Source organism: Myiozetetes cayanensis, unplaced genomic scaffold, assembly GCF_022539395.1.
Source record: "Myiozetetes cayanensis isolate MyiCay16 unplaced genomic scaffold, myiCay2020 scf1, whole genome shotgun sequence".
Taxonomy (NCBI): Eukaryota; Metazoa; Chordata; class Aves; order Passeriformes; family Tyrannidae; genus Myiozetetes; species Myiozetetes cayanensis.
The window spans coordinates 116,033,750-116,059,309 of record NW_026086604.1 but is presented as its reverse complement, the minus strand read 5'-3'; the positions used below and the strand labels follow the sequence as shown (position 1 = coordinate 116,059,309).

Here is a 25,560-nt window from a genome sequence, read left to right as displayed (position 1 = left end):
GTATCAGACGAGATGATAAAAGCACAAGAAGTGAAACCAAACAGCAAGTAAGAACTGCAGCTAAAGTATAGAAAAAAGTATTACTACTGAGTGTGAGGGATGCTTTTAGAAGTGTGATGAAAAAGCATAGTAATAGACAGAGAAGATTAAATTAAAATCAGAAAGACTAAATATATGTATATATATACATATATATATGTAGGCTAAAGCCTATATAAGGAAAAGACTATGTGAACCAGTTTTCTGTCTGCTTTGCTCTCTTCTTTTGCTAAGAATATGAAGTTAATTGAACCTTCCCTCTGCCCTCACTGCTCCTACTGTGGGAAATCATAACACTCAATTTGTATGAGAGGGGACACCATTTCCCATCTCCCAGTTCATTGATTGTTGCTTGTCTATATTCCCACATACTATAATGTGATGTTATTAATCTAAAATAGCTTTAAAGATCTTGAAGGTCTGCTTCCAGATGTGGCTTGAATTAGAAGTCATCTTCTATTATTCTTGCAGTATCGAGAGCTACTGCATCACATCCTCTGAGGTGAAGACATCAACCTTCATAGAGCAAATGAAGAATCAAAGATTTACTGGAAAGTGCAGCTTCAAACTAAGGATTGTGTGCAGTCCGTTTGCCTAATGTATAGTGGATTGAAGAAAAGCAAGTTATCTCAAAAGTCCTACTAGAAACTCCATAAACTGAGGCTCCTGTGAAGAGCTGTATACCTTTGGCATAAGATAGTACTCACTAAAGGACTGTCCTGAAGCTTTTTTTATAATAAATGCAGATGAAGCAGCCACTCTGCAGTAGCAAAGTGTGTCCTATCATTTCTTCTGCTTTTGGTTAATAAAAATAACAGGAATGAATGTTTATTTGTACAGGAATGAACTTCAAAGATGTGATAACCAATCCTCATGGTTTGTAATCTCTTTCCCCTGACACCAGCCTGGTGTTTTCTCTCTGATCACACGGGCTCACAGTATACCTCCAGGCAAAGGGTTCATCATAAGGAATAGTCGTAAAGATGATGATGGGTTTAGAAACATTGATTCATGTGATTGTGAGACACCAGTGGTTATCAGTAAGTCTTTATTAGGTTGATTTTCAATTTCCCTTGGCATGTTTAATCAACACAAGAAATGCTACAGGGGTTGGGTTGGTGGAATAACCTAATCCTAGACTGGGCATGCCAGTGTAAGAAGTGGGACAAGCACAGAGTGTCCTTGCACTGTTACGTCTTCCCAGCCTCCAGCACGTGGTTGTTTAGAGACTTCCCAAGACAACTATTCTGTCCTCATGATGTTGAACGGGTTGTTCCACGTGAATTTTAGTCTTACCTTCGGCCCCACAGGTCCAGGCCATCCTACTGGTCCTGGCATCCCAGGAACGCCCGGGGGACCCGGTCTACCCTTGAACGGAAAACATTGATTACAATGATTCATAAAACATCATTCCTACACACTCTACTGCAGACAGGAGACAAAAAGACCTGCATGTAATTATATAGATGTGAATCCAATTTGTGATAAGAGCAGAACCAAATCTTCAACTAACTATTCTTATTGCTATTGTTCTTATTCTAAACGTTCCTATATTACTAGCAATGAGCAACTGCTCTTCATTAACTACTATATGACTAGCAATAACTGCATACATACAATTATTTATCTGTTTTAATTACTGCCCGTAAATCACTCTTTGAATATCTCCTAAAATGCTGCAGTTTAATGCTATTCCGCTGCATTACACCACTTGGCAATATGATATTAGAAATGTCATCATGAATTTTGAGGCCAAGAGTGAACTTCCAAAGGCCAAACAGCTTATAGCATGAGTTATACTGTTTTATTTCCATCCTGAGTGACTTCTCTTTTGGAACTTACTGGTTTTTGTCAGAAGTATCAATGTACTGTGGTTAAGGTTTGCACCTTCTTGTACATTGGTAGGTTACTCTCTTGAAGACATTACTGTTCTGAACCCTTGAATTTATATAAATAATATTTTTGTTTACTGTAATTTTTTGTTTACTGTGATCTATTTGCAAATAGATTAGTTTATGTGTTTATGTGTTTTATATGTATTTTTATTACTGATTGGTAGGTGGTGTATATTATTAGAAAGGTGTTAAAATCCTTAGTGTATTATTAGAAGAGTACTTCTTTTCCTGGTTAGTGACTACCCTCAGCACATCTCTGATTTCATCCTGCATTTCTGTCTTCTTTTAAAATTAATTACATTAAATGGATGTACTTAGTGACTGAGATAACATATTCTGTTTCATCACATGTAGGGGCACATATTTTTGACAATATATCACAGCTCATATGTCACCAAGTAAGCCTAGGATTGTAGTCAGCATATTGCATTGGTGCCAAAACTCTGGAACTGTAATCATTAATGGTTATTCCTCCTTCAGGGGTATCTGGATGAGTCTTGTTTAGACTTTGAAAGAGTAAAAATTTGATTTTGCTTTGGGTTTTTTTTGATGCACCTTTTATGATAGCTCCCATATCCTCCTTCCCCGTCCCAAGAGACATAATTCAAGTAATTTCCCACTCTGTTTGACTAGTCTCCATGCTTTTACTGAGGGAATTTGTTGAATTCAAACCAGCTGGGGCAGCTCTCCAGCCCTGTACCTGGAGTTCCCTGCCATCCACCCTGAGTACCAGTCAGAGCAGCACAAACAGATTAAACTTCAGCACTGGCTAATTATTTTCCACTGTTGTCTACACCCCTCTTTGGCAGTATTCAAGTATTCAATGGATTTTTGAGACAGCACCTTTGTTCATACCTTTCTTCCCGGCCTGCCAATCTCCCCCTGCCAGAGAAAGGAATATGTTAGTCTTGTAGCCACCAAGTGAAGCACAGTGGTCCATAAGTCAATGCATCGATGCATTTAAATTAAAAACAAACAAACAAACACACAACAGAACCCAAACAAAACATTGGGAATATCTTTGTGCTCAAGACTCAGAGGTAAAATGAGAAGAATTACTTTATCAGAGCTCCTTGGTCTTTCCTCTGTTCTCAGCCCCAAATCTGTTGTCATCACACATAACCATGTGTCCAGCTCCAGGTATAAAGTTCTTTAGGCATCATTATGGAACAAATGTTTTGCATATTTGAAAACATAACTTAACATACAGGCCAGTTTTAATACGTGAGCCGCCCCATACACTTCACACTACAGGGGAGAGTTCTGCTTTTCCCACTCTTCCAGAGGGACAGGGAACTCAAAGGCTTTTGGATCAGTAATATTGCTGACCTGTGAACCTGAGCTGCTTTCTTAATGCCTACCCTAAACAGAGGTACCTATCATGAGAAGCCATAAAAATATTTCAAGACTGAAAATTAACACTGAAAGATGAAGTTTTAAATTATATCTTCAAAGGAATTCATAGCTTTGCATTCCAATTAAAGCAGATCCCCCCATTCATAAGACTCATCATTCCCTTAACAGACAAGGAAGAAGCGAAAGTTCTCCCCTCCTTCTTTGCCCCTCAAAAACTTGTCAAACTCCAAACAAAAGACACTTACTTTCTCCCCTTTTGGTCCCATTATACCAGGAATTCCTCGTGGACCCTAGGAAGAAAAGTGAACGCTATTATTAAACTGCATTAGTGAGGAGGCACTGCTGGTTGTCTTCCCTCAACCCTTGACCCTATGGGTGTTTCCTGGGAACAGTGTGAACCTGTGAGCCTGAGGTGCTGAATGACATGTTTGAATGTGGCCTCTAAATAGCAGGTCTGTGCCACGGCTAAACGGGAGGCTGGAGAGTTGGACTGACATGGGAAGTGCAGGGGCATCTCGTGGATGACGGGGACCAACAAGAAAAACAAGCTGGGGGCAAATGAAAGATGAGAAGTTATCAGAGTCCTGAAGAATTAACAACAACAAGGATGTGGAGACACTGCATTGGCTGTGAAGGGAGATCAGCCTCTCTCTCTCAAATCATATTGATTCTCCTTTCAGGAGACTTCTTAATCCAGGGAGACTTTGAATTCCATCTCAGGGGCAAAAAAACAAAACAAAACAAAACAAAACAAAACAAAACAAACACAAAAAAACCCCACAAACAAACAAACAAACAAAACCCTAGAAAAACAGTTTTGTTTGCTTCAGTTCACAGACCATCTTTTATTTTTGAGTGACTAAGGAAAAACATCCTATGATCCCGCATCACAGAAACATTAGATTCACAATACAAATCATTCATTTCAGGTTTGGATCCTGGCTGCCTTGTACTGTTCAAAATGTGATGCAAATTGTACATGAATAGGACTAAAATGTACCATCAAATGCAAATTACTCCAACTATTTTAGTCAGTAATTTCAGGTTTTCAGTAGTGCAAATCAGAATGCACCCTATTAGAGTCAGAGACAAATTTTACCTTATTTCTTTCATTAGAAGGCTAAACATGGGAGGAATTATAGTCTGAGTAATGTTATTACAAATCTAATTCTCCTTCTTATGAAAAAGTGTTAAAATTCAGCTATGATTCAACAGTACGAGCTTTTGCAGCTCCTCTGAAAGCCTTGCAAGCTACAGCAGAAAAGAATTCGGTACTCAGTAGATCTCTTTTTGTAATGGTAGTATTCTTTTAAGGCTGCCATTGTCACAAAAGTATTGCCCAGAGGACTGCTGGTTCTGATGTTGTCCCTTTACAAGATACAGTCCTATAATTTATAATTAAAAATTCCAAAGCCATGTTATACCCACTCTACTGTCTGCTGTTGTGATAAAATCTGCCAGCCTGCTCTATTTAAAACTGTTCTTGGAGGGATCATAGGTCATTTGGTTACAAGATTAATATTATTTATAGCAATAGACTTTGTAGGACAATAGAATTAACATTACTGTTCTTCCAATGTAAGCCAGGGACAGTATTAAGAGATTTTTTTCTTAAAAAAAAGACAGTCTAGTGAAGACTGAAATAACAACTGCATCTTTCACATGTATGGCAACTCTGGATCATGGCCAACCATATTGCAGGGCTGTTTCATAATGCAGAGGCTTTTCTCAATACAGGACTGGAGAAACACCTCCCATCGCTTCTCACCACCCCTCATCATTCTCATGCAAAATGAATCTGCCTCATCTTGCATCTCAGCAGAGACGAAATGGCAGAACAATAAAGACAAGGTTCCTGGGGGTTGGAACTAGATGACCTTTAAGGTCTCTTCCAACACAAACCTTTCTATGATTCTGTACAAAGAAAACTTCGTGGTTTTCACCTTGCAACTTCTAGACTATTTACAAACACCTTCTGAAATATTGACTTCTAAATAATTAAAGTTGAGCTTTTTGTCACATAACCGAACCTTTACTTTGATATGCTCTCCATGCTTTTTAAATAGTGTTTGGGTGCTTGTTAACTTCTTGTGCTGCCAAAGCCTCAGTCATAGCTTTGCTGCAGCAAAGGCCCGGTGCCATCTCTGCCATTAACTACATTGTAATAAACTGGCACCCAGGGGCCTTCAGGAAGATCATTGTCCCAAAGAACCAGGCACAGCACATAGATTAGGACTGCCTGTGCCTCGGGAGAAACTGGAAGTACCTCACCATGAAAAGTCTCGTTTTCTTTGGAGGGAACAAAATGGAATGGAAAGGCAAATTGATGATCTTCTCCCCATTACAGAGATGTCCATAAAAAACTTCCCTCTAGAGGTGCTCTGTTTCCTCAGAAGAAGGTGGTCGGTTTGCATGGGGATCTGAGCAACCTGACCTAGTTGAAGATGTCCCTGTTTGTTGTAGGGGGAGGTTGTACTAGCTGACCTTTAAAGGTCTCTTCCAACTCAACCGGTTCTGTGATTCTAAGATTTCTGACCTTCCTCTAAAGATTTCTGGAAGTGTAAATTGCCGAAAATTAGGTGTGGAGTCAAAAAGACTCATCCAAGGCTATTCAGTGACTCAGAGGCAGAGATGTTGCAGATCAAGCTACAAGATTATCCACTTCCTGAGTCCCACCCCTCTGCCCTGCTGAAGCCCCTCCTTGTCTCTGGAATCTGCTGTAGGTGTTTGCCTTCCCAGAGATGTACTCCGCTAATATTCCAGTGCATTGCATCTCTTGTGCATCCACTCTCCAGGCTTTTGTACTCACATAAAAGGACAACAAAGTCTAAAGCAAGAAAAACCTGATAAAGAACCTCTGAAAGAAGTGATGATGCCTCTGGGATTTTTAATAGGTGTTACCCCCTGAAGAATTCCACAAAAATGGAGGGAGAGCTTGAAATAGACTGGAGTATACAAGGCTGGGATGAGAAGATAGGGTAAAAACCCTACATGATTTATGCTAAGAAGTCATATCAAAATGAAATTAAGCAGGGCTTGGTATGTTTATGGAGTTGTAAAAAGCATTTTCAGATGCTTCACAGCTTTATAAGGACCTTGGAGCAAGTGAGCGAATGATGTGCTTTAATCACAAATGTATCACTCACCTGGGGGCCAGGAGGCCCTGAAGGACAACGTGATTCAGGCAGAGAAGAAGCCTGTATTATCTGGAGCTCACGACACAGCTCTTCCATATCCACATCAAGCAGCTTCTACCAAACATAAAACATACGAGTGAACATGCAGCCACACTTAGCATGTGGGAGAAATGCGTACAAATCCAGCCACCACATGCTACAGTCTCAAGAGAGTTTATTCACACCCTTAGGAAGACACCTAGGGTTCGTCAGAAAGTTCTCTTCATGGATGTTTGAACATCAGCACTTCAGCACAGCATCCTGTCCCAAGCTTCCTCCTTTGCCTCCTTCTCCTCCTCTTCCTCCTCCTCCTCCTCCTCCTCTCACGGATGCACATCACAGCCAGGCTGCTGCGTGTGTCTCCGAGCCAGAGTGGGACCCTGGCCTATTCTTAGACCTGACCCTGCTCTCTCTCTGTCCCACTTTGCAAGTAGCAGCTCCTCTCCTAGAATAGTGTCTTTGCTCTAATAATAGAGACTATACTCAGGGAGGGCATAGGCAGCATGATCTTTGCTCCAGAGGATACTAACCCTCAGACATTCGCTCACTGCAGATCAGAGACAATGCCTGAAAGGATCAATGGATGTCTGATCTCTTGACTTCAAAATTAAGCTTTCATGAGTAAAATGCCTTATTTATATCCTGTGACAAAGGTGATCTCCCCCTGGAAACACAGATGAACACTGAGCCAGAAACACTGGATCAACACAGCCGATCCTCATCTCCCACATGAAAGGCCGCTTTCCAGAAAGGCCCTGACTACAGACACCAAAGCACAAACTGCTCAGAGTGAATTCACGTGGCTTACACCCTGCTCACAACTACTTATTTTATTTCATGTTTCTACGGGGGAGGTGGTGTGAAGTGTGATATTATGCTCAGGTTACTCTCTGGTCTGCTTGCAGGAATCTCAGGAACCCTAGTTCCAACTTCATCCTCACTGAAGGAGTACACCACATGCCTTGAGAGGTTTTGTCTCTGAGTGTACTTTCTGTGGAAATCAAGGCACAGACAGCGGAGGTGATGAGGAAAGCAGAGGCAGCTAAATTTTTGATCTGGAGAGAATAGCACCCTGAGCTCAGTCTTAAACTCTCTCAAGGCAATGGAGGATTTTACACTGTTCTTTTTCTTGGGTTAGTCCTTGTCTGACATCTTACTAACCATTATTTACATAACACTAGCAATAATTACAGTATTTGTATATGGCAAACGGATAGAATTAAGAATAGGAATTACTGAGTGGGTATAAAAATTCTTAAAAATTGGGATGGAAGATATACTGGAGTTAACAGACCCTGTCAGTAGGAGTAATTAGGCAAACTGCTATGTCCTACACCCATCATGTTCTGTATGTTGCATTTGTTAATGTATGTGTATGGATACGTGTCACATAGTGCAGGTTTGTGTGTAGGTGGGTGAGTGAAAACTGCATACCAGCAACTCAAACTTGTCTGTCCTCCTGCAAAATTAAATGCTGGGAATAGATTCCATAGAAGGATTTCAGGACCTTCATTTCACCTACTGGATAAGGCCAATGTGATGTAAAACAGGAAATGCACATAATCTACACCCTGAAATCATTGGGCAGAATGGAGCAGTGCCTTTCTGTCCTTACTTGATTTATTACATTGCCATTTCCTTTAATTCAGGATTGCCTTACTCTGAAAGCCCCAAAATAGAGTAAGGAGAATATGTTAAGTTAATTGAATTAACTGCCTGAACAAACCCAGCCTTATTTCATTCCTTGATCTGTTTGGGATTTACTTCAAGCCCCAGTTTGGGATGTTGAGTGATTGTCCTAACAGAGCCATATCAACACAGCCAGGAGGATTTGCTGAGTGACACCACAAGGCAATGCTTGAGAGGATGCTTCATCTTTGTCATACATTAAAAGTCATGTAAAAGCAGAGAGAGGCTTTCAGGCCAGACTTACAGTGCTCCAGCTGTGCCTGAAGTACGGTGGTGGGAACAGGGGTGGTGGAGGAGGGCCAAGGAGGCAGCACGCTCTGCAGTTGAGCTGTTTCTTCTGTTCCAAACAAGGGAGATCTGTTCAATACAAACACTCATCTGTTGCCTTGAACAGTACAAACATTTCTTACAGAATAAGAGAAGTTTCCATTCCTCAGGATTTTCCCCCATCCTATGTGCACTGATTGCAACACCATAATCCAAGCAGGAATTTAGGAAACTGGGTGGACCCTTAAGGCTGTAAGTTCCTTCTTGTGCTGAAAGCTATGCAGAATTTTAAGCTCTTAATGTGGCTCTGACACAGGCTGATTCCGGAAAATTTCAGATATTAGAACACAAACCAAATATTTATGGTTTTCTCCCCTCTCTGTTCCAAAAGTGTATTACAAACTATTTCTTCTGGTCCCTGCTATAGCCTGTGTGCTGTAACAGCACTTGTGCTGTTGCCCACAACCTTCCCCATGAACCAATTCACTTTTGGTACTGCTGTGGGAAGTGGGAAACTGTTTCACAGCACATTTGCTTGTATTTCCCCTGGAACTGCAACCAGGTTGCTTTATTTCTGATTTGTGCATCATCCCTAAGAATAAATACCCTAAAAACCAGACTTAGCTGATAGTTTTGTCACTGATGATTGGTAAGACAGGATCTCAGTTCTGTTTGACAATGTATTTAACTTTTTCTAAGAGTTAAACTTCCATCAACAATGTAAGAAGCTGTGACAAAAGATTCACAGAGGAAGAGTATTAAGATGGTACATTTATATAACCATGTAGGTTTATTCCTGTATCTATTTACTCTTAGGGAAATACATTTCTAATCAGAGTGGGGGCCTTCTTCAAAGGTTTTGTCAAGGACAGCAAATATTTATTTATGCCTGTTGGCTTCTTCCTCTGGATAGTGGCAGCTGGAATGGGTGTCTGTGAGCTGCAGGGTGGCAGGAAGCCAAATACAGTAGGAAGAAAAGCCTAGGGTGAAGTATCTGGTATTAATAGAAAATCTCTAAATTAAGTTTCTGGGAAGACAAACCTGACGAAATTGCTAGATTTGTGTGCAATTCGATTGCAGGCTGGATATTAGTCACATCTCAAGGCAAGGGAAATTTTCTAAAGGACAGAGATACTTCTAGTTTTTCAAATGTCTCAGAAAATGTATTATATCAGTTTCACCTTCCCACATTAACGGGGATGGCATTTTCTCAGTTCTGATGCACAGAAAAATACTGTCCAGATGAGTGTGACTGAGCAGCATTCAGGGCTAGTTCATGTCATCCAGATTTTTTTCCTCTATCAAATCACTATTTGTGATGATGTCTTTGAGAATGAGTCAATTAAAATCTGAAGGGGTCCATTATGGGAAGACCACCATAATGGAAAGACTCTTTCTCAGCTTTTCCTCACAAGTTTGAAACTCAGCCAAAATCTTCAATTTAAGAGAAAGGTAGAAGATTTGTTAAAAAAAAACCAAACGATATATATTGTTTCATTAAAAGCTTTAAATACACACTGAAAATGCCAATTACCTTTAAAAAGTAGCAAAAGCTTGAGTTGCCTGTCTCCAGCTCTCACAAGGAATAACACACAAACATATGAAGAGTTAGATTTTATACTGGCTTAAAAGACTCTCAGTCACTCTTAGGCAGCCATAACCAAGTTCTTCAATTTTTGACACACATACTTCTGTGGTTGTCTGAATTTCAGGATTGTATCTGAACATATTGTATTGGGACTAAATAGCAGCTTATTAAAGCAATGGACAGCTTGTAATTTAACAGGGTATAAAGTGTGATTATTATTTTATTTTAGGCCACATTCTAATATAATCTTTCTTATTGTATGATCTAGCTAATTTTCAATAGGATTAGTATCATTCAACAAGAATAAGATTATCAAAAATCAAAACTAGCCTGATGTGGCTTAGTTGCTAAGAGATCACTACCAGGCACTGTAACAAAAGGGTTGCATTACTGCAGTTGTACTGTTACTTTAAGAAAAAATAATAATAATAAAAAAATTTAAGCTTTTTAAATATTTTTCAAAGATAAGATTAAATAGAGATCTGTATCTTTAGTTCTCATATGATACTTATCATGTCCTCGTTAGTGAAACCTAGGCCTGGATTATAAAATACTTGGATTTACCTTTCTAGCAGAAAAGTCTGCAAATCGGTGGAATAGGCTTTACTGAGAAAAACACTACAGCTAACCAAGTTGGTAAAAAAACAGCCACTGATTTCAGTCCTTATAGTCTTACACCAATACTACTGTAATACAAGTTAGGTTGAAACCCAGTTTAGGTTTGCAGGTATAAAAAGTGATAGCATGTACTGATCTCAGTGTGCAAGCAAGCAAAAGCTAGCTACTAGTAATAGCAATAGATACTGTTATTATTGATACTGGATAGATACTAAATATTAATATACTATTATTTATACTACTCTACAACTCCCTGAAAGGAGGTTGTAACCAGGTGGGGGTCGGTTTCTTCTCCCAGGCAATCAGCAGTAGGACAAGAGGGCATGGGCTTAAGCTCTGTCAGGGGAGGTTTAGGTTGGATATTAGGAAAAAATTTTTACAGAGAAAGTGATCAGACATTGGAATGGGCTGCCCAGGGAGGTGGCTGATTCACCGTCCCTGGAGGTTTTTAAGATGAGACTGGATGTGGCACTGAGTGCCATGGTCTGGTAACCATGGCAGTGTTGGACCAAGGGCTGGACTTGATGATCTCAGAGGTCTTTTCCAACCCAGTTGATTCCATGATTCTATGATTCTAATAGATGCTATTATTATATACTAAGTAATCAGGTATCATTAACAGTGTAGATCCTACTATGTGGGACAGATATAACCTGTATAATGATGTGGGTAGGTGATCTTTCAGGGGTTCCATCAGTAACCATGGCTACATCCTGGAAGGTGTATTTGTCAAGCCAAGTATTTAAGAAAAAGGTGGTCCTGGACCCAAGGACCTCCCACACTCATGTATTACAGGTGATATGGTAGCAAGGAGAGAAAAAAAATGAGTGATTCACAAAGTGACTACAGATACGACTGCTATAATCTGATTTTCCAATAAGGACCACATTTCACTGGCACGGATTTTGTAAGTAACTGCAATAGCCCCAAGATGTACAACCATTACAGTATTGCCTTGATTTATATCAGAAAAGGGTTACCTTGGCAGGCTTACAGACCCTCTGCAAGTGCAATGCATATTTTTAGGCTCCAGGTTAGCTTTGTTTGCTAAACAACAGCTTCAGAATACTCCAGTCCCCACCAGTGGAAAAAATCTCAGCCCAAGAATAGGACTGTCATAGTTTTCTGTGAAATATGAAGACCCTGCCTACACAGAGCATGTGTTTACATATCTCATATGGAAACTGCTCTTTCAACAACTTCAGTGTCAAGAATATGTCAACATATTCCATAAGAGAAGCAAGACAAAATGAAAAACTTCTAGGACATGACTAAGAGGCAGTTGTTTTCAGAGAACATAAAAATTATAATAGCTTTAAAACAGAAAGCATTGACCATTTTCAAATTATTTTTATGATCCAGACTATAAATTTGTCCAGTTCAAGAAAGTGACTATAGACATCTATGGTATACTGCCAGTGGTTGCTTCAGAGAACAACATATTTTAGATAATCTTTTGCGATATTTCATTTTTTTCCTGTAGACTGCTTGTGACCTTAGCTGGAACAACTCGTACTCGAGATGGTCCAAAGCAGAGCCAGAAAGAAGCCTTCACCCACTCGGAGTCCCCTTGAGTTGGGCTCAAATGAGGTCTCTCAGGCCTCCCAGAGCTGATTCTGGAGCTGACCTCTGACCCTACAAACCCCCACAGCTGTAGTGCAGGTACCAGAGAAGTCCTGCCCTGGGTTCAAGTCAGATTTACAGGATTTCATTGAAAACAATCATCAATAAACCACAAAAATTACTTTTATCCTAAAATCACAGAACGGTGGGCCAAATGCCAGGAGGAAAGGACAAGAAAGGAAGAGGATACTTAATATGTGTTTCCCTTACTATTTATGACCACACTGATCCAGCAAGCCCTGACGGGAAGCCGAGCTGTTATCCAAAGGCTTCTCACTCTCACAGCAGTGCTGGTGGCTTGCCCAGTTTGTGACAGGCAAGACTCTGCTAGATGGAGCCCTCTGATAGATGACACCCCATCACAGGTGCTTCTCCCACTCTTAGAATTAATAATAAACAAGCTGGGCAAACGAGTCAATTAATGAATGTGGGCTTGTCCAGCTTAAATAGAGACTTTCATCTGCTTTGTGGTTATTCATTCAGGCTCCTCTTAACCTCCTTGCAAGGACAGCAGTGTGCCATGAGCTGCAGCCACTCAGTGCCATTCTGTACATCTACCGTGAGGTGACTAAGGCACTTTTCCCTTTTAAGTTAGAAAAGTTTTAAGAGCTTGTTAAAAATGCCTTTGAAAGCCATAAAGGTCAAAATCCTTTAATTATAGAACAGATGCAGGTATTTAGCTCTCCTTCAAAACCCTAAAGATATGTGTCAGCATTAACAATATATGCTTCTTTAAAGTGTCTTTTATGAAGCTTTATGACACAAAGAGTGCCTTAAAGGCATATAAGCAGAGATGGCAATACAGCTCGTGTCTGGACCTGGGCTGAACAGTCAGGTTAGAGAATAGTCTGCAAGTCTCAGTACCTTTTTGAATTTAGACCTTATAGTTGATGGTCTAAATATATCTTTCCCTATAAACCAGGTTAAATATGCCAGAGAAATATATCAAGCTTAGGTAATGGTGTCTACTTGGAGGAGGTGGTAACCCATGAAGTTCCTATGGGAGTTAAAGGATGAGACACGGAGCTGCAGCTCTCCTCTGCTTTTAGTTTCATCTTGCTTAAAATGGAGCTTCAGTGTCTTTAAGGAACAGAGCAAAATGGATCAGAAATTAATTCAGTTAACTTCAGAAAATTGAGAAGTCCAGACAAAACCTTGCAAGTTTCTTTTCATAGAATCATAGAATTCTTTAGATTGGAAAAAACCTCTAAGGTCATCAAGTTCAACTGCTAACCCATCCCACAGTCAAGAAAATCTCATTAAAATTTGAAAATGCTCTACTTTTAATCCCCACAGTAACTACAGGCTGTGACAGCAGCAATGTGTATTTTACCAGCTGGTGCAGACTCAGAAACTGTCATAATAAACAAACAAACAAACAAACAAACAAATAAAGCATTTAAAAATCAGTCGATGTTCAAAAAGCTGGACAACAGCGCAAACCCTGGCACACAGCCTGGACAGTGGATCTGGATATTAACCTGGCCAGAGGAGCAAGGACACTCTGTCCTCCATCCCTACCTAATATTAAACCCACGTCCCTCAACGTCTCTGAGCAGCCCGGCTGGTGAGTGACAGGCGGCTGCATCTTTGCAGATCAGCCTTAGAAAACACTGCAGACACGGCAAGACAGGAAAACAAAGGAGTCTGAGATTTCTAAGCAAAGGAAAGGCCTTTCACTCCCTGTATGCAAACATTTCAGATGTGTATGTGCATATATAAGGACAATGTGTGTGCCAGATTATATACTGTTCTCTCAGACTGATTGCAGAAGGAAAATTCTGAGATCAGTACAGAGAGAGAGAGAGAGAGAGAGAAGGATTTGATTGTGTTGGCTCTGCATTCCAGTTTCACAGAACAGTGAAAAATCCCAGTAAAATCTGATGGGTGAACATTTCAGTGGGTTATAATACAAATTTATAAAATAAAACCATGTCTTATATGAATCCTGATAACCACAACAGGGCTGTTCTGTGCAATTTGCTTTCTATTGCCTTCCATTTGCAGAGCTCCAGAGCACTAGACACTGCTAAACAATGCTGACAACTCTATGTTCAGTGCAACTCCCTTCAGTGCATGAGAAACTGAGGCACAGAGAAGTTAAGCAAGTCCCCCAAATCCTTGGATAACTCAATTACAATACCAGAAACAAAACTGCAATATGGTGAACAACAATATCTCATCTCAATCATTTCATGAACCAGATCACAAAACTCAACTGCTTGCCACATCAGCAATATTAAAAATACTCTGAGTTAAAACCTAAGAATCTACTATAATCTGTAGAAGAGCCAGAAACCCTAAAGACTAATGCATGATGGTTCCTGCATCAGCCCCAAAAGACTTCTACGTGTCACTCACTACCACACAGTCCTCTCCCATTTTATCTGTGAGATCAGTAGCAACAAAGCTGAGAGACACCAGTGCCACTCTTCTGCAACTGAAGGATCATAATCTGTTAGTGCTGACATAGATCAAACATGTACTTGACTTTGATGTTGCTCCACCATATGTTCAGACAGTCCCAGACAATCCCTATGAGACTGTGGGTTGCTGTGTGCTCAGTTAGACTTCAGAGAAAAGCCTCCAAATTCCCCTTTGAAAGTTTGTTGCCATGGTCTAGATTAATTCCTCATGAATCCCTCACTACAACAGATTCCCTGACCAGATGACTTTAATCTTTTGCTCTTCAGGAAAAAAACCAGCTCTTTATTGACTTCGTATTGTAAAAAATCGTTAACTTTGTAGTTTCAAGAAGCTAAAAAAAAAAAAAATTGACACTTCCCTAGGTAGAAGAAATCTGAAATTTTAGCACTGCCTGCTTTAGATGAAATATCTCCCTTAACTTGTGTGTGTTCCCCAGGTGCCTGCATTTATCCATACATGCTTGGTTCTGAGAGAAATGGTTAACAGCCTCTTTTTCCCTCAATGTTTCAGTTCTCCTCAACATTCTTCTCTTCCAAAAGTGTCCTTTCACCCTTACAGCAGTGTGACTACAGAAAGCATGCCCCCAATTTCCTTTCCATTAAAACGGTGAGAAGGGAAGAAATAGAACATCTCAGTTGGGTTCTGTTAATTCCTGTGAGTTTTTTTCTGTCTCGTTTATATCTGAACTTCCTCAAACAATTCCCCCTAGATTTGAAGGGCTTTCCCTGTTCTCTCCTACCTACTAATCTGCAGCATGAGACAGGTCTCCTGGCCGTGTCCTGGCGGAGTTCTATGCTGCATTACAGCCGAATGCATTGCTCCCTGATTCTGCAATCACACACCATCCTAGCATCAAGAGTTAAAAAGTGCAGGGATAAAGGGTCTATCATGACAACAAACTTCCTCCTATCTAAACACAAACTGATATTTTCTATAGTTCTAACTAAGATTAGCAGTTTCTTTTGCTGCAAGCATGCTCCTGTGGCTCCTTTGCCAGTGCAGCCCACAGTTCCTATCAGTGTCTGATAGGAAAAAGATTGTAAAAAACAAGGAGGCTAAGATGTGAATCCAAAGAATGTTCTCTTCCTGTGCAGGGCTTTAGTAGAATTGACAAACTGACAAATGAACTGTTTATACTAGAGGCAGAGGCCTACAAGCACTGACTGACTACAAGTACATAGGGACTAAGCTGATTTTACAACACTGAATTGCTTCTCAGTGGAGCTTCCATTCTTTCACTGAAAACACTTGATTTTGAAATAGTTTGCTTTGGTGTCCTGGGATTGAAGCCCCCACCTTCCCGTTTGGTCACAACAAAAATCTGATGTTCACCAGCATGTCCAATATCTATGGACTACAAATAGTGCTGTGTTCATTCATGGCAATGACACTGAATGGGCAAGCTTGCTCAGGCCAGCAGGGATCTCCATGCTAGCTGCAGCATTGCTTTCAGCTGAGATTCCCTTTTGGACTGGTTGCTGCGTGTCAAAAACATTCATAGGTTACAGAAAACCTTCAGATCAGTTACTGCTTCCTCTGCTGGAAAGCCAAGCAAGCACTGCCTCAGCTCCTGTGCTGACCTGTGTCCCTGGCAGCTGGACTTCTTCACCACAAGCCACCACACGAAAAATATTGGCTTTACTTGACTGTGTCTCTAGAGGAGCTTCCGCAGTCTCACGCTGGGTAGCTGCCTTGTAACACGAATATTACCCCAGAAAAAAAAAATAAAATTAACTGGCCACTGGTGTAGTCTCAGCTTCCAGTCCTTCAGGAGTCCACTTATCAACCTTGGCTTCTCTATTTCTGGATGTCTCTGTCCTCACCAGCTCACCACACGAAGCCCACCAAGTCAACCTTTATTATGAAACCAGGAGTAACAGTGGAACACAGGGGACTGCATGGTTCTCTTTCATGCATTTTCTTGAACAAGTGAATGTTCATGATACTCACCTTAAGCGGTGTTTCACTGAACCCTTTCCCTTCATATGCATTATCACTGAGCCTTTTTTGACAAGCCAAGTACCCTGTCATCCAGTAATGCCATAAGCAGGTCAGAAGCCCCTTTCCCCTCCTGCATAGAAGACCAGAGCTGTACATAAGGAGCCTTGTCCCAGCCAACTTCCAGCTTCCCTAGTAGTGGCTGTCTCCTCTTCTGATTTTTATTTACTGCTGCAAGACAAATGCCACAACCTCCTGAGCTGCCTCTGATGTCCTTTCCTTGTCCCTCACGCAGGGGACCAAATAGGCTTCCACTCATTGGTCTACTGCTAATTTCACAGGATCTCCTGGGAGTCCCTTGCTACTGTGGATTACATCAGTCTTCCCTTTGCCCTTCCCGATATGAAGGTGGATGTAGGCATGAAGTCACAGACAGGCTGTGCACCAGTGTGGCTGCTCTGCTCTCATCTTAGCACAGGCATTGCAGCACATGTCAGCAGAGAAGGGTCTATGAAGCTTAAGGTAATTTCTTCCCGAGTATCATATGAATTGATCTGAGCAGGAAACTCAATTTGGGATTTTCACAGGTCATATCTACCAGTGGAGAATATACAAACTCAAATCAGTGTTTCTTCTAACTGTGTTTATTTTAAAGACCCATTTACTTAAACCACACTAGACTGTTATTTTGCTACCAGTCCAAGCCTTTCCCGCAGAGGTTGCTCAGCAACTGCCTTCTTTATCAGCTTAGATGGATACCCATTAAACAACCCTTCTTATGGCTTATCTTTCCAGCCACACATCTGGGCTATCAAGCTCAAGTGGCCAGTCCCAAGGTAATTTTTTTCTCTCAAGCTGAACAGAGATTCTACTGAAAGAATCTTTTGCCTCCCTTTCAGGTTTCTGTGAGTCACAAATGGGCTAGAAAGCTGTTAAATGCCCTGCCCCAAGACCTTTGGCCAGCCAGATCCACAGCCTGGTGACTGCCCTCTCTTATGGCCAATGACACTTTGCATTCCTTCTCCTAATGAAGTTGTAGCCTTTGCCAGTGGCTGGTTTCCATCAGGAAATTTTAATCCAACCACAGTTTTCCTGCTTTCTCATGTTAGATGAGAAACCCACTGACCAATGGTATCAGGATGCTGGGTGTCTCCTGGGCCCACGCTGACTTTCAGAGCAGAGCCAGGCTTCTTTCCCTGGGCTGATATTTTTGACCCTCAAAAATTCACCTCTGATTGCTAGTCACCCTTTGGGCTGCTTTTCCAGTAAGCTCTGACTGCTGCCTTTTGAACGTTTTCTAGCATTTACTTTTGGTCTTTTATTTAAAATTCCTTCTGCATCTTTCTTTCTCCAGCAAACACTTTGATATCTTTTTTCTGTTGTAATTTTGCATAAATAAATATTTACAATTACTCTCCTTAGAAACAAAAACTCCCCATCCACCTGACATCTCTGCTGTCCATTTTGACATTATTTAGGCTTTCTGCAGGTTGTTCCATTAGAGGATAAAAAACCTTAAACCCTGATGATGGGGTCAGGTATTCCTTTTAGAGAATGACAGCTGAGATCCCAACTCCCTCCATGTCAGGAACACTTGTTTTTGTGTTCTCTCTCTCCGCTATTTCTCTCACAAGTGTACGATACTGTCTCTCCACATCACAGCACCACAGTGGCTACTGGCATCCCTTCCCTGCACGGCCCAGCCAAGGCTGTCATTCCTTGCAGCTCCTCTTCCCAACCCATCTTGCCCATCACCACGGCTCCAACACTGTTGGTCCACAAGAAAACAGAGCTGTTTTCTGCAGCTCTGCCACACAAGGTCTGGTTACAAATATGACACTTTCCTGACACAAAGAAGCTGAGCCTCATGCCTATGATGTTCCTTTTCTTCAGGAAAATAATAGGAAAAAAGGCAAAGAAAGTGTGATGAATACTGCCAATACTGCTCTGATGTTACCATCCCACTGAGCCTTTTTAAATTGATCAACTGTATTCTGTCCATGGGATGATGTATCAAAATTGATTGTGGGAGAAAATTGAATCAAGGGATGTGTTTGTGGCATGCATAAAAGGCAGTTTGGGTCAGAAGCAGCACTGAGATGTGCTTTTTTACTTTGGCTGCTTCTGGTAATTTAAATACTGTCCCATCTCTCTGCAAAACCTCAGAAACCTTGGGCCTGGATGAGCAGAACAGCAGAGCAGGAATGAGGCAGAGAGAAGAGAGTCTTTCTACTAACTGAATTTGAAAGGTGGATTCCTTCAGGGTGGTTCTTACAAGGTGCAGACTGGTTCATGTAGCCCCACTAAAAATGACAATAGAAACCATGCCTAGATTTCATCACGTGAGTGCAACAGTGCAGGAACCTCAGGAGGGTAGAGCTATGAGAAAAGTTGTAAATGATAACACAAACACAGTAGTTTAAGGGTGGAATACGGCAGGTTACCCTGAAGAGAAACCTGGAGGTCTTTGCTGTCACATGGAACCACAGCCACACGTTTAAGTATGTGGTAATATTATTCCCTGAAGCATTTTCTCCAAAAACAATGCTTCAGTAGCAGCAGACTCACTCTTTGGAGCTGATTTGACGTTCAAAATACTTCCAGAAACAAGGATGCACGTGTTGCTTGAGGCTGATGGGACTACAAGGTGGAGCTGGCAGCAAAACAAAGATTCAGATTATTCTTCTTTCCCCAATTATTCTGCAAACATTTTCCAGTCCTACTGGTTGTTTACCTCTGCTTTCTAATTACTGCTTTGTGACCTGTAAACCTTCTTATTTGTGACCTGTTGCTCTGCAAAGAAATAAAAGTATTTTTGGCCCAGAAGTTTTCAGACATCCCTGGAAAATTCCCAAATGCATTTTCCCAACTATAGGAAAGACAAGTCATCGCTTAAAAACATCCTCACTGTTAAATGTGATTAGTTTCAGAATTTGCAAGTGTAGTGCTGAAATCCATTCTGTAAATGTGAAATTGCATCCTGGTGCCAGATACGAATAATTGACTCAGCTGACAGTCAGGGAACATTTGAGAAACCACTGAAACAACTGAGAATGTAAATGGAATTAATTCATCTTCTGTACCCACTGTGAGATTTCTACCAGCAAATACAGAACTTATTGCTATTTTCTTAGAAGTTTTTTAAAATGCAGATGTAACCAAAGCACTGAGTGAATTCTTTATTATGTCATTTTTCATACCAAATAGCCCTGATTAACAAATAGTAATGGCACACAGGTATGCAACAGCTCCCCAAAGTACATCTCTTAATCCAGTCCTGTGGTTGTAGGATTATGGCTGAATCATCTGCCAACTGTTATTTTTTTCCACATATTATCAAATAAACATTGAAAATTCATTTGTGGCAGAAGCCTCACTAAGAGCTTATTGGGTATAAAGGTGATTTTCGGTGTCTTGGCCAGGAGAGCACAGCGTGGGGCTTTGCCATGGAGCAGAGCTTGGGGTGAGGATTTGCCCAAGCACTGGGAAACAGATCTCATGATCAGGTTCACACCTTCCCTGAGCATGAAACCAGAAGCTGTTGGCCTGTGGGGATGGAGGAGGAAAGGGGCATGCATGGCTGCAGTCTCTGCCTGGGAAGCCCTGGGGTCTCACACAAATAAGCCTCCAGGGCTGTGCTATGGGAAATACTCTGCTTGCAAAGAGCAGAATCTGGCATTTTCCTTCGTGTTTGTCTCTTCTGCTATGGTTTCAGCAGAAATGACAAGTCTTTCCTCTTCTAAGGTTCAGATTATTCATTGAATGCTTATTTTTTAAGAGGACAGTTCAAATGTGTGTGCCACAGGAGAAGGCAATGAAAACGTAAAATTCTTGTTTGTCTGGGTGACATCTACTAATGTCAGATAAATATAAAGTTCTTCAAAACAAGTTTTGAGGTCTAATGACTTACATGTTATTGCAAAGAAATTTGGAGTATATCAGAGAACATAAATATCGATGATTTTTGTACCTCAGTGTTAACAAATCTCAACATAATGGAGAAAGCATATCCCATTGAAAAGATAACAAACGGAAATGCTTTGTAACCTCCTGCAGAGCTTAGTGGAAACAATTGTTAGTTCCTAAAGGTTGAAGAAAAGGGATTAAATTGTTATCAAAGTATGTACTTCTTTGAACTTTAGGTTTTTCTAGATGTTATCTTACAAGCTATCTGAAATACTTACAGAACTGTAATGGGTGCGTTATTTAATGCTATAGGGCTTTTCCCAAGGAATTACTCTTGTGGCCCTCAGACTCTTAATATTTGAATATGAATGGGCTGTTCAAACCATTGGGAGTGAAATACAGTGTACTAATTCTGAACATTTCAAAATATTTGTTAAAAACCCCTGGAAGAGATCGTGCATAGTGTTAGTGCTGCTTAGTGCAGACACCTAACCTCTCACAGAAGGTTCCCTCCTGATCACCCTTCCCTCATAAATGCCTCAAATGTAAACCATCTGGCTCTGTGGGCACACCAGAGAGGTCAGAGAACAAGAAAGGCTGTGTGCCTCTAGATTCATGTCTAAGGTTGATTTTTACACACAGATTTAAAATATGCACCCCTTTGGTCACTGTGAAAGCCATGGGAAGGATCCGTAGGTACAGCTGGCCCTGACCTACAAATCTCAGTTGAAACATCTCAACTCTGACACTGCAGGAATCCAGGACATTAGTTAGAACCATCTCTATTGACAGACACAGAATAGCAGACAGAGAGTGGGAGACAGTGATTTGCCATAAATTGGTGGAAGTTCCTCAAAGAAGAGATGGAGTCAGAGCTCTCACCAGCTTTCCCCTTCCTTCATACAGAACATGACTGAAGGAAAGTCTTGCTGCTGAAACTGTAAAATCTATTAAGAGGGATTTCCAGTGCCCTGCCTCAGCTGACAACTAATTTGTTTTGTCTTTGCCTAGCAGGGATTTTCCATGCAGTGGACTCTTGTTTGCTATGTAAGTCATCTGAGTATTTGTTAGTGTCATAGCCAGAGCCAGATGATGTTTATTCTGATAACACCCAGTCGGACTCCAGCACCACTCATTGAGGTCAGGGCTTTATTTATAGAAGCAGATATACATTGAGATTTATTTTCTTTTCTTTCCCTTGCTGTAATCTACCTGAACCCATCCAAAATAGAAAGAAACATGCAGACATGCCAGTAATACACTAATTGGGCCAGATCCATGAATTAGCACAGCACCACAGAAGCCAATGGAAAAAAAGCATTTTAGAGCGGCTGAGGATCTTGTCTATTATTTCTCATGGGGAAGGGAAGGGAGGGGTTTAAAACCAGAAATTGTAAAGCAAAAAGCAAAACCAAGCAAAGAACAAAATGTCCTGGCATGTGGCAGAACAGGTCTGCAGTGCAAAACCCCTCCACCAAGATCTGGGATTTGAAGTATTTGTTTTTTTTCTCCTGTGTTTCCAATCACCAGAAAGTGCAAGAATCAGAGTGCAGAGTGCTCCAAGCAAGGAAAAGTAACGAGACTTAAAGCAATTTACCTGCTGAAATTGAGAAGACATTGTCAGCGTACGCAGTCTGAGATAAAGCAAAGCAGAAGAGAAGCGGCAGGTAAGATCCCCAGACAAGCAGGCTGAGGACCAACATGCTGGCTGTGCTCTGGCAGATTCCAGCTCAGAGGCGCAGGCAGGGCTGCTCTGGGGCTGGCTCTCTTGCTACCCTCACTGCCTCTCTGCCTTGCCTGCTCTCTGCCTCTTCCCTCGCTATGGGATGCGTGTGTCTGTCTGTGTGTGTACGTCTCTCTCTTTCTCTCCCCCCCTCCCTCCCCGTGCCTTTAGGAAGAAGGAATGCCAACCATTTCCCATTAAATCTTCTCCTTACACTAGACATGGTTATATTTAACTCCTGTGCTGGATCAGTTGCCCCTATTGTGGACATTAGCTGCTAAAACTGGGGCATGGGGGATTCTGGTTTTGCTAACAGAAGCAAAAAAGCACTTTGGATAATAATAATGATGAGCAGGAATGGGAGAAATTAAAAACTGGACTATAAACAGCATCCTTCAGTGCAGGCAACCAGACACCGGCATCGAGATGGATAAAATCCCTGATTGATCATCATCTACAGGTCACTAATTGCCTTAATGAGAAAGACGAGCAGTGACCTAACATCTGCTTATCCCTGATAGCTCTGAGTGCTGCATTCATGTACAGAGTGCAGCTCGGGGTGAGGGATGTCACAAAGGCTTCACAAACCGATAAACACATTATTATTTAGGATTTAAGGGAAAATGACAGTATCACTGGTAGTGCCAGACACTGTGGGACTGCACAGAGTTTACTGACGGGGTGCAACAGGTGGAGGAAACAATACATGTGCATAATGGGGTGAGTGAAACGCTATCAGCTCTGCGGGTGGTGACAGTCAACACACTACACCGCACTGTGTGAGGAAAACAAACCTCCCGTTCTCTGAAAAGCAGCAGGTGCCCTTGCTACCTGTACAGAAGTTTGGCATTTCTGTGCCTTTTTGCAACCCACAGGGCTTTGCAAATTAATTTGCACTCTCTGAATAACTAGCAGAGAGATCCTCTGCTCTTCCTGGAATCCCACAGTGGTTTCCATGAAAATCAGAGGTACATCCTTTACTGTGAAAAACATCACTACTCTCTCCCAGATGGAGATGGTTTTCTTTGTCCACTGCTTTTCTGTTCCCCCCAAGACGAACACAAAAACATTTTGGATTAATTGCAGAATTTATTTTTTTTTTGTTAAAGTACTCGTTGAGAGAGATGATGACATGTGCCCCTGGGCACTAACTCCACTGAAGAGCAAAATGATGCATTTCCAAAATTCCAGCTAAACAGTCTTGGCTGTTACTTCCAAGACACTGCAAATATTGACAAAATCTTTCTAAGTGTAATGGCTAGATAGAAATGATCACATCTGCCTGATATATTTTTATCGTTAAAGGACATGCTTAATATAACCATAATGCTTTCTAAAATCTCCACTACTGCAACATACTGCAACACGTTGGATAATAGAATTTCTTTTTGAACTTAATCAACTTTATTCCACTGTTGGTTACTTTTTAGTATTTGGCTCTTTTTGGTAAAGATAGTACTTTGGCCTCTTTCTTCTTTGACCAAGATGACCATGGATTAAGGAAATGCCCTTATTTCTCTTGGCATGCTGCATCTCAGAGGGAAAGGAATAGGTCTTGGGAAGTTCATCACTACAAGCCCTAATCACATAAGAGACCTCTTCCTCATGATGTAGTGGTAGTTCATCAACTTGGATTTTTATTGGAGAGCTCTCATTACAGGGCAGCAACCCAGGCCACGTCAAAGTGCAAGCTCTGTGTTCTGTTTCCTCTAATTTTAATGTGTTGGTCTTACTGGCTGAGACTGCTGGCAAGGCTGCTAATGGTTTCATCAGGAGAAGGGCGAAGTTTGTTGGGAATAAAATGGACAACAGCTGTGGGATTATTGCTTTTGACTTAGTCAGGTCAAAACCGACACTTCGTGCTAAGTGGCATCCATGCTGGATGACAAGGACATACACCTGGTTACACAGCTTGTTTCTGACCCCCGTGGCATTGGTGCATGTGATAGGGAGAATCCTGAGGAGAGGAAGTGTCATGTAGCAGAGTGAGTCTGGCATGAGAGACTTGACAAACGTGTGTTTTCCAGGCCCTGAACTATCTGCCACCTGTGAACTTGCTCAGTCAGGCAGCGCATTCCTCCAGCTACTCCCAGGGGCTCGTGAAGCCGATGCAAGGCTTCTGGTCCCTGCAGAGGGCTCTGCACCAGGTAGTTAAGGCCAGTTCTGTGAGATGAGAGATATGTCCTCGTCTCTATCCTCCAAACAGCAATCAATAACAAAGGATTTCTTTTCTTTCTAGAGTATTTTCTGCTGCTGCTGGTGGTGCAGGGAAAATCCACATTAATACAACTTCATGATGCAACCACTGGAAAAGATCCCATAAACATTTGGGAATAAAAATACTTAAAATATTTGGGAAGTAATTTTAAAAAATTTTAGATTTTTTAGATTAAATTATACATTTGCTAGAAAGTGAAGTGATATAAACTGCATAGCTCTTACTCTTGTCTCACCTAGAACTGCTATTCAGAAATCAGAAGTGAATGGAAATACAAATACACAATACATATATATAAAACAAAGAATGGAAATACAATGGCTTTGGCAGTAATTCTATTTTAGATAACATTAGCTGAAGAAAGAAACACAGCAAAGTTTTCACAATGCAGTTTCTGAGTCTTATTAGACACCCCCATGGCCTAAGTGAGAACACAAGGTTTTGAGGACTTCACTTTAAAAAAATTTTTCCATGGTGAAAACCCCAGAACACCAAATGTCACCTGCAGGTCAGTGTTCAGAGATAAAGACCCCACAGTTTTATCTCAGGGTATCAACTGCATTCTATATAAAAAATCATATTTTGGGCAGATGCCATAGCAATTAAAAACGTCAAAAGCCAAAAAACATATGAAGCAAAAAAATAGCCAGCACAGTTTACCTGCTCAAGTAGCTTGACCTTTTCAGCCCAGACCACCACTTAGAAGTGGGTGGAAGAATCTGCTGAAGACGCTAACATGTAAATAGAATGTATCAACCTTTCTTTATGCAGGAATTATTGAATACTTGTTAAAGAGAGGCTTCTTGCCAGCCCTCTCCACTTTTGGTTGGCAGGTACTACACCAACAAGCCAAGATAAAATGAAGATAAAAGTTAAAATATCATCAAATTCTTGTATGAATACAGTTCTAGTTAGAAGGACAAAGATAATAATAGAATAGTTTGGGTCATCCAGTCCAACCCCCTGCAATAAGCAGGGACATTTCAATGAGACCAGGTTGCTGATCTTGAATGTTTCCAGGGATGGGGTGTCCACCAGTCTCAGGGCAAACTGTTCCAGTGTCTCACCATTCTTATTATAAATTTTTTTTCCCTTGT

General features: G+C 41.1%; 1 protein-coding gene across 1 annotated transcript in view; it reads right to left on the bottom strand.

Annotated features, from left to right (window-relative positions):
- COLQ (collagen like tail subunit of asymmetric acetylcholinesterase) overlaps positions 1-22,225 on the bottom strand; it is a 43,058-nt gene extending 20,833 nt beyond the window's left edge. The window contains exons 1-6 of the mRNA XM_050312226.1: positions 22,120-22,225; positions 8,400-8,512; positions 6,437-6,541; positions 3,536-3,580; positions 2,790-2,816; positions 1,336-1,407 (exon numbers count right to left, since the gene is read on the bottom strand). Of these exons, the coding sequence (XP_050168183.1) occupies positions 1,336-1,407; positions 2,790-2,816; positions 3,536-3,580; positions 6,437-6,541; positions 8,400-8,512; positions 22,120-22,225 (468 nt within the window). The remainder of the gene's footprint in view (positions 1-1,335; positions 1,408-2,789; positions 2,817-3,535; positions 3,581-6,436; positions 6,542-8,399; positions 8,513-22,119) is intronic.
- Positions 22,226-25,560: the final 3,335 nt, after the last annotated feature.